Source organism: Talaromyces rugulosus, chromosome III (genome assembly GCF_013368755.1).
Source record: "Talaromyces rugulosus chromosome III, complete sequence".
In the NCBI taxonomy this organism is placed as follows: Eukaryota; Fungi; Ascomycota; class Eurotiomycetes; order Eurotiales; family Trichocomaceae; genus Talaromyces; species Talaromyces rugulosus.
The window spans coordinates 1,503,275-1,515,638 of record NC_049563.1 but is presented as its reverse complement, the minus strand read 5'-3'; the positions used below and the strand labels follow the sequence as shown (position 1 = coordinate 1,515,638).

Below are 12,364 nucleotides of genomic sequence, written 5' to 3'. Positions count from 1 at the left end.
GGGTCAATAGATAGATAGAATATGGGTTTGCGCCATGGTCAATTTGATCGACTCTTGGTTTTGTCAATAGTGTCATTTTCTCGTTTCACATACATAGATAGAACTGGAAGCAACAACGATACTTGAAGAGATCAATACAAAGGCTGTGCCAATTATTTTTTATAAACCGAAAAATCCCAACCCTTACATGTACAGACAGACCCAGACGCCGCACCATGATATCTCCCGCGTGTATGAACAAGAAACGCTGTATGTAAATCACATGGTAGTAGTAGTAGTAGTAGTAGTAATAATAATAATAATGATAACAATGACAATAACGGTATTAAAAAATAAATAAGATTTGCTGGTATATATAAAACAAGATTTTCAAACGTCCGGCTTGGGTTCTTTTTCTTGTGTTTCGTGGTCGTGATCGCGAGTATCGACGGGGGTTTCGTCGCCAGCGACGACACCATCTGGTTGCGCATTGCTGTTGTCGTTGTCGTCGTCTTGGATTTTCGATCCAGTAGTGTTGTCGTTAGAGTTCGTGTGATTATGATTATGATTATGAGTATTGTTGTTATCATCAGTAAGAGTAGTATTCGCATGCGTGTTCGTATCATCAGTGACAGTCGATGAACCCGGCGGCGAAGGACCATCCTGCACCTGTTTCTCACGCCCCCCAAAAGGCAGAATACGAGCCTGAAATGAGTTGTAGCGCGTGCGCGGATTCACCGTGATGTCGTCGGTAAATGGCTCGCCACCGCCAAAGTGCCGGACGCGGTCCCATGTCTCCTTTTCGCGGCGCAGTTCGGCTTGCACCCATGGAAAAGTGATGAGGGTCCAAACAGTGGCCCAGGCGAAGGGGAGGGACCAGCCCAGCTAAGGTTTGTCAGTGATTTTTTCCTTGAAAGAGAGAGATGGAGAAAAGGACGCACTGTGTAGGCAACGTCCTCTGACGTCGTAAAGATAATAGCGGTAATAGCAGCCGCCGCAACCAGGGAGCCGCCGGCCCAGAAGCAGTTCATTTCAAACAGCATGCGCCGGAAATACGGACTCGACAGGTAGCGAGTGCGCAGAGCGTAGCGAAACTTTTGGCCGCCGCCGCCGTCGACGGCCACGATATCTTCGACAAGCACGTACAGGGCAGTGGGCATGGCGGAGCCCTGGTGGGTGGAGGAAATGCGGAAAGGGGCTTTGAAGCCGGCCATGCGGAGGATGTCAAGCGTCAGGTGGACGCCGCCAAAGTAGAACATGACGGTGGGGAGTGGCATGGCGAGTAGGCGAACTGTTGCGTATTAGCATGATAGACCATGGTGGATTATCGAAAGAGCGTACCGTGAGGGTCCGGGCTGACGGTTCCCCTGGAAAAAAACAAATTGTATTAGATAAATTCATTCTGCAATATAACAAAAGCAAAAATACTCACACAATCAATTCAACGGCTAGAATCAGCCATACAATGGTAAAGTTGATGTGGAAAAAGTCGAGCTATCACAACCGTCAGTCTTGTATCTTTCTAGATGCTCGCAGACCCAACATACCCATGACTTGCGCGCATTCAGAGGACGAGCTCGGGAGTCCTTTCGCATAAGATTATACAGTCGATAAAAGTATTCAAAGACCGAAATACCGCCTAGGGCCGCCGTACTAATCGAAAAGACTGCGTGTAGTGTTAGCTAGTGTTTTCTCCTTCCAACTGCTAGTACCACGTAAAGACCAAAACAGATGGGGATAGATCGAGCAAAGACGTACCCAAATTCAGCGACAAACTCGTGCAGTATTTCAGCGCCCAGTATAAGATCAGCGGTTGGCCGAGGGTGTCGATCACGAAAAGCGTCCAGAAAAACGCAATGGATTTCTTCCGTTGGCGCAAAGAGTATGGCAGCGGAGGAGGACCCTCAGACTGAGGTAGACCGGCTTCTTCCATGGCGATGACAGGAGGAGAAGGACGAGGGAAAATAATAATAAGATTGAGGACAGTCGGTGTTTTCGCGTGGTGGCGACACCGGTCTGTTTGTCCGTGTTTGTTGTCTCTATTTTTATTTGTTGGTTGCGGTCATTGTTGGAGGAGGAAATTCAATTCGCAGCAAATCGTCGAGCAGGCGATACAGAGCGCATATATCGACTGAAGAAGGAGAAATACTTATAGATCAGAGTTTGCGAGAGAAAGAGAGAGAGAGAAAGAGACGAAAAAAGACTGCGCAATTACTGCTGTGCTGCCAAGCCGGGAATCAGAATCAGCACAGCGCCGACGCCCGATGTTTGCATGACATCAGCCAAGCTCGTTTTTTTTTTTTTCCTCCAGACTTTTGTCCTTGTATTGTTTTACTACGCCGTATTATTGTGATTTATGCTCATAATAATGACAGCCGGTCCTAGTACAATGATTTGCGTCTTGTCTGACATAGCGGTCAGGCGTTGTTCCCAGATACGTAATGCCGCGTCAGCCGGAACTTCTACTATATGTTGTTTGCTTTCGCTATCTTCTGATTTTTATTGGCCTTTTTTTCTCCATAAGCTTTTACGTGCATGTACAGAGTACGTCAACTAGAATAGCAACTCTTCACCGCACGCGGTGTTTCGGCGCTCTCGTCCTCCGTGTTCTGTCTGTTCTTCTGGAATGCGCCGGATGCAGCCGGATGTGCTGTCGATTAGGCCTCTTAACTATACACAGCCCGCCAATCAGACGGACGCACATGTGAATCGAATGATAACAATACTATGTGTTTGTTTACATTGGCCTGTTGCATTTATCACTGATCAGTGGTAAGCATTTACTTTCGCTGATGGCATATGTTCACTTGAACCCCTGAAATGACCGTTTATTGCGACTTGTCGGTGCAAATTTGGAGATGAAGGGGAAATCGTTGTAGGCTATGGTATGGAAGCTTTGGAATAATCCATACAACACTAGACTATTCAATGCTACTTATAGGATTGGAGATTTGTAACCATCCTAGATCTATTCTTTGCCTTCCTTGGCCGCAGTCGAGAATACTTGACCCTAAACCCGTGTTTGAATACCTCGCGGATGTCTCGCTATCCATGGTTGACATTGGCGAATGCTGCCCCGATTCCATAGCCAATTAGCTGTCCGCACGTAATTTACATGTTTAAATTATGTCAAGGCTTATCATGTGGTCACGGTACTTGGAAAGAGGTACTTCGGAAATATACAACTACTAAAGTCAAGAATCAGAATATCACGACATTGAAATTGCCAAAACGGGAAAACCGACTGGGACGCCCATAGTTCAGACTAGACCCCGAAACCCACAATTGAGTGTCCCATAGTCATCTGGGCTATGGAAAAAGCACAAGTCTGGACGATCGCTCCAATAATGAAGAGGACAGCCTATATAGATGGATAGCTTTCTGCGTACTTGTCTGCCAACAGACCTGCCAGAACACATCGAAAAAGGCACCACCGGAAGTAACTGTGGTGATTAGCTCCTTCAATGTTCTAATTGTCGTCGAGAACCTTGCCCAATTTGCTTCCCGCTTCCAGAAGGATTGCAGAGGTGATACCTGTGTCGTAGCCGAAGAGAAGAGAAGCTGAGACAGACAGATGCTGGACAAAGAATGGACATTACCAACCCATTATTACAACGAGTCTCCTTTATATATATGGATCTCGAGTAGTCCATAATATTGACGGATAATACTTGATTGGATCCCCGCGAGACGGCAAATGAGACATATGCACATCGTAGGCCGGGAAGACCCGCCCCCGCACTGGCTCCATCCTGGGGAAGGAAACTGCCGGGCAAGCGGCTCTCGAAGCACTCTTAAATTAACCTTATTATTGTGGCATTTCCTTCTATTTTAGGATCAAAATCATACTTTGCTCTTTCGTCTGGGTAATTGCTCGCCTTGTATTGCCACATGCAGATCACAAGTTACAGGATTTTATATGCTAGCCAGTTAATTCCAATACGGCAAGAATTCTCCGCTTGAGGCTTGGTTTCCATTAGTTTTTCTGTAATGTACATGTATCTTCTAATGCAATCAAGATTTCAAAGCAACCAAGTACAGGATTGATGGTACCATAGTACCCAATCAAGGCAGCTTCAAATAGTACTCCAACATCTTGGGGAAATTAGGCGTGCCCAAGCCTGTGACAGGGTCCCATCCAGGAACAGCCGAGAAGCCATTTGTGTTGCAGCCGGGGTTTGTTCCTGTAAAAAAAATTAGTGTCTGCCCTCTTCCAAAAAGTCAATAGGCAGACTTACCGTTCTTGATGTCATTTAGCATGGATGGGTTCGCGTATAAAGAGGGATTCAAAAACCCCAGCGGACCTTTACCAGCCCAAAGCCGTTCTTCGTTGATTCGGTTGATGACGGCGGCGAAAATTGGCGTGCTGGCCGATGTTCCACCGGAGAGACTGAAGTTTCCTCCCACGTAGACCTATGCACCAATCAGCAAGTTTACTTAACAAGAAAAAATAAAAATAAAAACATACAGCAATATTGTCACCATTGGCAGCAACATCAGGTACACCACGTCCAATGCGGTTGTAGATACCCTTAGTGTCGCCCCTCAAGGCATCGATGTCCACCAACTGCTTGATGTCGCCAGTATCAGGCGCAAGAGCACTGTAATGCGGGTAAGGAGGGTTGTGCTTTTCGAAAAAGGTGGCTACGGCATCTTGCTGGTAGTTCGGGATTGGGTAGACGTTACTGAATCCACCGCCAGATGAAAAGTTCACGCTATACGGGTGTCCAGCTGGGTCAAACACTGCGCTCTCTGGATCCGAAACGGTCTTTCCGGGATAGACCTTGGTGGCACCGACGTTGGTAATGTACGGGCACGTGTTTGGCCATGTTGGGTTGAACACATCCAAGTCACTTCCAAGGCAGCCGGTTGGTCCGTCAATACCACCAGCTTTTTCAGGATAGTTGGAGACGCCGGAATCACCGCTGGCAAACAGGAAAGATACTCCCTGCAAGCCTAGCTTCGCAAACTCAAGGCATTGTCTGCGTTGGTAGGAGAGAGGAAGATCCGCTTCCTGGCCACCGTATGAGACCGAGATGACATTCGTTGGCTTGTAGACACCGCACATCAATGGGCCACCCCAGCCGCCGGAGTTAGGATCTGGGTATTCTTGGTCCAGATCGGGGTCGTTTCCGGTTTCGTTATAGGCAGAGAATGTGCAGTACGACTGGTACTGTTAGCAAGAGGCGAACAGAGCCAATAAATTTTGGGACAAACTTACACCGTCCAAGGCATTAAGGAAATTATTGAATCCTCCCATATTATAAGTGTCGTTCGGGTTAGATTGAACCAAAAAGTCATCGACCTCGTAGTCAACAATGGTTTGAGGATAGACGATAGGATAGGCAAGCATTAGGTCGAGGTTGACCTCACCACCGGCCTGGTATGGGTCAGTAGTAGCCTGTTGACCACCATCAATGTTGGCAGCAATAGGATGCGTTCCCTTGGGAATCTGTTTCGTGAAATTGGCAAAGAAAAGATCGAGATCCTCCTGGAGATAGAATTGCAGTTCCGACTCAAAGACCGCCAATGAGTTGTTCGGATGCGGCTTTCTCTTGTTCTCTGGGATCTTGTACAAAGCAGCTATGCAAGCCGGAGTAATTGCCACGTCGCAAGTACTGAGATCAGAGCCCTTTCCCTCAGCGTTTTTGCTTTGCAGCATGGTTTCGACAATGGACTCATCGGCTTGCGTCCTGAGACTGTGCATAATACGTGCGGATCGGGATTTCTTCTCATTATCGCGACGAACACGGATCATATCCTCGCTCTTGAACTGCTGGGAGTCATCTACCGGAGCAAGTAGCCTGATTCCGGGAGTGATGTAGTCGACATGGTCCTTGATATGATGCGGCACATGGTACTGATCGCATGCGGGAGTAACGCCGCCGGTCACCGAGTCCTCGAACTCGTGGAACTCTGTCTGCAGCAGGTCCTCGGCCTCATCCGGTGTGGCAAAGAAGGCAAGCCAGCCCTGGTTATCCGAGTGAGTAACGCGATCTGCTGGGATCCCGCTGTCGACGAGCCAGCTCTTGACCTTGGAGACAGTCTCGTCAGATGGCGCAAATGCCTTGATAACATCTTCGGGACTCCAGTGTTTTCCGTAGTTCTCAGATTCTGGGTGGGATCTATATCAATTGCTACTTTTCAGCAATTGCATGTTTCGTTCCTGTTTAGGGCAGACACTTACACGTCGAGCAAATGGTCGTAAGCCTTTTCCAAATTCGTTTGCATCAGTCCAATTCGCATCGGCAACATCTTATGCCGAGGCACGCGATCACGTTTAGTCCATCGGGGGTGCACAGTCTCGCGCTTTTCGTGGACGACATATCCGCTGCGTTTGGCGTTCGATGGGGCCGCCTCGGTGGTGAGAGTGGTGAGGGCGAGCAAGAGGCCGAGGCAGAGCAGCAGAAATGTTGCTCTCGACGCCATTTTTTCGGTATTGATATGCGCGGCGCTGGCAAATCGAATTAAATCTCGCCTTCTTAAATTATTAGTAAAAGGAAGAAGAAGTGAGAAGTGCGCGCGCCCTGTCACTTATAGCTACATCGCCAGGTTGCAGCTAATTAAAACAAGCTCCAGTACTAAACAAGCCAGCCTTTCCCCTTCTAGAAGGATCGCAGAAGAAACAAACAGAGATCATTCAGCTCAAGAGGGGTAAACCAACAGTAGCCCTGATCGCGGCGTCCCACCGTTTTTGTCGCGACGCTGTTGATCTGTAGCGTTGCAATGGTCTCATCCTTCCAGGAGCCCCAACACTGTTCGAGGCATGACAATGCGCTATTTTGCCATTACTTTAGGCAGGAAGCAATCATTAGTGCAATAGTAAATCATGCGACAAAACAAGGCGTTGTGGTGCTATCGTTGCCCTATCAGGCTCAAATTAAGCATTTTGGCGCTGATTTTAGGGTTACATCCACCAGATAGCGATTTCGGTTTCCGCCGAGATGCCAAATAGAGGCGTCAAGTCCCCCCGGGGGGAGTTGATATTGGAATAATTTGATTATAAGAATATTTTTCAGTCAAATATTATATGATCAATCAATGTGCTGCAGCTTTGAATCTACTCAAATTCGTATATTGATGATTTTAAAGAAGCGGCGTATCTGCGACCCTCGCACTATACGGTTTTAGGCAGGTGGTCTTTTCCAGATGGTCAATTGTTGTTTTGTTGGTTATTAAATTTTAATTTATACGTAATTATTATTCTCTCATGCGAGGCAAAGTCTGAGTCATGGCAGAGGAGCAAAGTGATCTTTTTTACTACTCTTTTTTTCTTCGGCGTTTTTTCATTGCCAGTAGGCGTCGCTAGGTACGATCTGTACAGGCAATCTACGACCACGTGCAGGCAACCATTCACACAGTCAACTAAGGTAGTTTCCCATGGTTCCGTCGGAGGCCATTCCCAATTCAATTCTTGAAGCTATCCCGATCGTGAGACTATCCACAAGCCCTGACGTCTAACCTGGCAACCCAGATCGACACGACCCGGAGACAGCCGGTCTTGCACTAGTCCACTGGCCTTTTCTAGTGATTTCCCCTTCGGCTATTATCACGAAATGGACAGGAAATTCAAAAAGTGATGGAGAAGCTCAAGATTTTGGTCCTGTTTAGGGACAAACAATCCCATAGAACTTCCACCTGGAAGAAGGCGAAGCAGCACTTATCAGAGCAACTGTCTCGGTCTCACTATCTTCGATGCGAAACTAGAACGGGCTAGTACTATCATAATCACGACCTATGAGACATTTCACCACGGGACTTCTGCTGTAACAGGTTGAATCAGAAGCGAGCGAAAAAAAGGCCAATCACTCAATTCAATAGGAACAGCGCGGAAAAATCGATCCAATATGCGATGGCTATAAAATAAAACGCTCTGAAGTGTGGGAACTGAACAAAAAGTCATTACTTTCCAAGATAACCCTAGGGAAGAACATTTTAGGGTTTGTCATCATGTATAAACGAGAACGTACCAACGAGGAACTCGGCCTCTATCACCAACCAAACTCAATTTATAGGTTTACGAAACTCCCGTTTTTCGCACATGCGGGAAAAATCCCGAAAAGGACAAAATAAAAGGTGCAAGGCCCCAGCTCGTGACATTCGCCGGCAAGGTCCTCCGCCAGGTCTGTAGGCGCTACTGGAAAAACCATGAAAAACACCAGGACCTGACGCTCGCACATACCCAGGAGAAACGTCGGAAAGTCGTAGAGGTGGTGAAAAATGGAGAGCATTTGAAATGTTGTTTTGCAGCAAAGTCGAATCAAAATTTCGAGTATCGAAACTGGGAGTAGACTCATGTTGCCACCTTATTTCATGCAAAGCCCGACGCCGGGACGAAGAAAACCGTTTGAAGGCAAGCCAAGATACACCAACAGAATGGTGATTACCGACTTGAATACGGATTTAGCAATGCCAATGGCTTATCGGCATCTTCGCCCTCAAGTGCTGGCTTATCCATGGATTGAATGAAAGTAACACCCCGATTCCACGTATATTGATCGTATGCAATACTGCAGTGTAAAGATATCTATGAATTGAACTCATGGTTAAAGTGAATAAGGCAAGATAATGGATATGTGAGCTTGTATAGTCCATCTTATCACATGCTGTTGATGTTAAGTCGGGAAGGCACAAAGAATAATTGAACTTACATATGTACCGTACATGTATATATATTTTTTGTCAAAAAAAAAAAAAAGACAACGCAACGTTGAAGGTCTTCAATGTACGGAATAACATTGAAAACACTAGCACAATGAGCAGGCGACATATTGAAACACAATTCATAATTGGTCACTATAAACAAATTGACCCACACGTTGATCCCAATTTGGATCCTCCAGCGTGGCTGATCGGCTCGGTGTTCTTAATGTTATCATCAGCCGCAGCCATAAAGTCAAGCAGGTCCCGCGATGCAGAAAGCAACCAGCTTTCGCCGTCAACATGCCCCAAGGAATTAACAATCCATTTAGTACCTCTTTGCAAAGTGAGTTGGTGTCTTCTCGTGCTCCAACGACCAAATCTAACAACGAAAAACAAACAAACAGGCGACTGCAAAAAGGCCATCAAAATCCTAGAATCGTTTATTAATGTAGATAACCCAAGCAGCACAGCCAAGGCAATTCTTCGAGATGCGCAGGTAAATTTATCCTGCATTTGGGCCATCCGTTGATTCCGGTCATATGGTCGAACCACCAGGTTAATGAGTTATAGGGACTTATCATTTTCACCGCATTCAAAGCAGGATTCATGGGCTCGGCGCGATTTGGATCCGGCATTATTGTCGCACGGCTTGATGATGGAAGCTGGTCTCCACCATCGTCTATCAACATCGGCGGCGTAGGGTTTGGCGGCCAGCTTGGCTTTGAATTCACAAACTTCGTTTTTGCTGTGCCAGACAAATCTTCCGTACGCACCTTTTGCCAAATCGGAAGTCTGACCTTGGGGACCAATGCATCCCTGGCTCTAGGAATTACAGGTCGAAGCGGCGAGGCCGGATTAGGTGCAAATTGGCGTGGAGTAGGGTCGATGCTCACGTTGTCCAAGACAAACGGCCTATTCGGAGGCATCAGTGTCGAGGCGGGAACTTTTATCGAAGGCCGAGGGTCGAATAAGAAGTTTTACAAATACAAAGTCACCGCTGCTCAGATCCTGAGCGGAGAGGTAGAACCGCCGCTGGAGGCAGATGCACTGTTGCGGACTTTGGCCTCGATTGAGTTTCGGTCGACTCGCCAGCAAACTGGTCCGCAGCAATCAATTCAACAACCGCATCCTGGCATGGTAGAGATGTCCGCCGGGTCTGAGAGCCAACAGCCTTTAGAGTTACCTAGCCTAGAAGGTCCGCGACAACTACCGAGTGAATTGCATGGGCAATATAACCCTCACGCCCAAGCAGCTGAGCTACCCTCTCTACCGATTGTTTCACACCGACATAATGACCCTCTAGCCAAAGCTGTCAAGCTGCCCCATTCACCAGCCAACTCACAAGGGTATCATGAGCCTCACGATACAGCAATCGAGCTACCCGCGGACTTTCCAGCGAGGAGGCCGACAGGGAAAACGGCAAGGCTAGATCAAGGCCTCTCCGGCAGAGAAAACTGAACTTGAGGAGTTAATAATTCAACAAACAGCTTAGTATAATTCTTCCATACAACGCAGCAATAAGATACCCTTGTTTACCGGATCCCTGTGTTTAGGCTTAAAGCTCTTCTATAGATCTTGAAGTTAGTTGTAGGTGTATACAGCCTTTTTTTCTCTTAGTTGATACTATAGAGTAGTTGTGATTTTCTATAACTGACCCTTGCAAAATAAAATGGCACGGATAAAGTTCGACCGACACCCGAGACCCGAGAAGATTTAGTTTTCTATGTGGCGACTTGTACCTTAAACAAGAGCGGCCTGATAGTTCGACCGAAAATGTAAATTAATCAGCTTTTATAATAAATAATCTTGCTATAGATTGCTTTTTGGTTCGGGGCAACTAGTTCGTCCGATTAGGCGGGGATGCCGAGGTAATTTTCCATTTTTACAAAAATTCAAACGGAGGTGATCGACTACAAAAGTAACATGGTTCCGTAAACCCAACAATAACATAGTTTTGGCTACAACATATTATTTTATTCGCAATGGATTCTCCAATTTCACAACCACTGACATTAAAATGCGGCCTGGAATTGAAGAATCGCCTCGTGAAGGCCGCCATGGCCGAACTAATGGCCGATAAAAATGGACTGCCGGCAGAAGCAAGCGACAAAATATACGCGGCATGGGGACGGGGAGAATGGGGAATGGTATTGACAGGTATGTGGAAACTCTTTTACTTTTATGTCAACAAATGTTAATCCAATGCATTTAGGAAATGTTCAAGTTGACGCGGCACATCTTGGGACCGCCCAGGATAACACAGTCAACCCAAAGATAGAGGAAGAGTTACTCAGCCGATGGAAATCCTGGGCTTCTGTATGCACACAAAATGGGACACCCACTGTCATGCAGATCAACCATCCTGGACGCCAGTCGCCCATTGGAGCCGGATCACGAAGCATCTTCTCCAAAACCATTGCCCCGAGCCCCGTTCCTATGGATTTGGGCAACGGACTTATAGCTAGGGCCGCCAGTGCCATGGTCTTTGGTTGCCCTCGACAGATGACACAGACTGATATCGACAACGTCATCCAACAGTTTGCGCATACGAGTCGTCTGGCCGCCAAGGCTGGGTTCCAGGGCGTCGAGATACATGCGGCGCATGGTTATCTTCTCGCGCAGTTTTTGTCAGCTCACACAAACCGTCGAACGGATTCATACGGAAACTCAGCGGCAGGACGGGCAAAGATCGTCGTGGAGGTTATCAAGGCCATTCGAGGATCAGTGTCCGACAAAGGGTTTTGTATCGGAATCAAGTTGAACTCGGTGGATCACCAGTCAGCCAAAGAGCTTAAAGAGTGCGTCGAGCAGCTCAAGCTGATTGTTGAAGCTGGTGTGGACTTTGTGGAAATCAGCGGCGGAACATATGAGAATACCACGGTCAGTAATTTTTGTATAAACTAATACGAAGAAAAAGAACACTAAGGTGCTTATGTACGCAACAGATGTTTCAAGACATTTCGTCTCCTCCATCAGAAAAGTCAGCTCGCACAGTCGCCCGAGAGGCCTTTTTCCTCGAATTTGCCGAGACCATTCGCGACCAATTTCCAGACACCCCCTTGATGGTCACTGGAGGCTTCCGTACGCGCGGTGGCATTACCGAGGCCGTCCAAGGTGGTGGCTGCGACTTGGTCGGCATTGGACGACCGGCTGTCCTGAACCCAGCTCTGCCCAAGGAGGTGTTGTTCAACCCGGCCGTGTCAGAGGAGGACTCACGACTGATAACTCGGTCAGTTGCGCCATCAAGGCTGGCCAGTTGGACAGGCATCAAGGCAGTGGGGTCTGGTGCGGAGAGTGTAAGTCTACCCTCGATACTCGATTCATTTGCCTATGGTCTGACCTTTGATTCTGTAGATGTGGTATAGTAAACAGATGCGAAAGGTGGACAGTGTTATTTGATGGTGACTACTAATCTACATGTACTCTAGACTTATATAAATGCTAATAATCGTTATATTCTATTACAGAAAATTTCCAGGTTGGATAATGTGTTTCTTAACGACCTTAGGTTAGGGCTAATTAAGACCTTGAAAGTAATAAATAGTGGTATTTTGAAAGATATGATATGACATGGATATAAGCTTAATACATTTATTTGGTCTTTCACAGCGATATCATTATCGACGCGGATCTAGGGAATATGCGGTAAAGAGCATTAGTTTTCTTTTTGAATGTCTACAACGACTATTCTACCTAGAAGACTGCTGCTAATCAGATTATATGTACATAGATTTGTTGAATG

General features: G+C 46.9%; 3 protein-coding genes across 3 annotated transcripts; 1 reads left to right on the top strand and 2 right to left on the bottom strand.

Moving 5' to 3' along the window:
• Positions 1-369: 369 nt before the first annotated feature.
• TRUGW13939_05382 (uncharacterized protein) lies at positions 370-1,912 on the bottom strand (the record flags this gene model as incomplete). The annotated part of the gene is made up of 6 exons (XM_035488546.1): positions 370-864; positions 921-1,270; positions 1,321-1,346; positions 1,412-1,473; positions 1,527-1,645; positions 1,738-1,912. The coding sequence occupies 6 exons, from the start codon at positions 1,910-1,912 to the stop codon at positions 370-372; spliced, it is 1,227 nt and encodes a 408-aa protein (XP_035344439.1).
• A 2,132-nt stretch (positions 1,913-4,044) lies between these two features.
• Positions 4,045-6,408, bottom strand: TRUGW13939_05381 (uncharacterized protein; the record flags this gene model as incomplete). The annotated part of the gene is made up of 5 exons (XM_035488545.1): positions 4,045-4,163; positions 4,218-4,392; positions 4,448-5,146; positions 5,201-6,104; positions 6,167-6,408. 5 exons carry the CDS (start codon positions 6,406-6,408, stop codon positions 4,045-4,047), a joined length of 2,139 nt encoding a protein of 712 aa, XP_035344438.1.
• Positions 6,409-8,922: 2,514 nt separating this feature from the next.
• Positions 8,923-12,021, top strand: TRUGW13939_05380 (uncharacterized protein; the record flags this gene model as incomplete). The annotated part of the gene is made up of 8 exons (XM_035488544.1): positions 8,923-8,965; positions 9,027-9,118; positions 9,193-9,968; positions 10,438-10,462; positions 10,575-10,779; positions 10,835-11,502; positions 11,568-11,918; positions 11,977-12,021. 8 exons carry the CDS (start codon positions 8,923-8,925, stop codon positions 12,019-12,021), a joined length of 2,205 nt encoding a protein of 734 aa, XP_035344437.1.
• Positions 12,022-12,364: the final 343 nt, after the last annotated feature.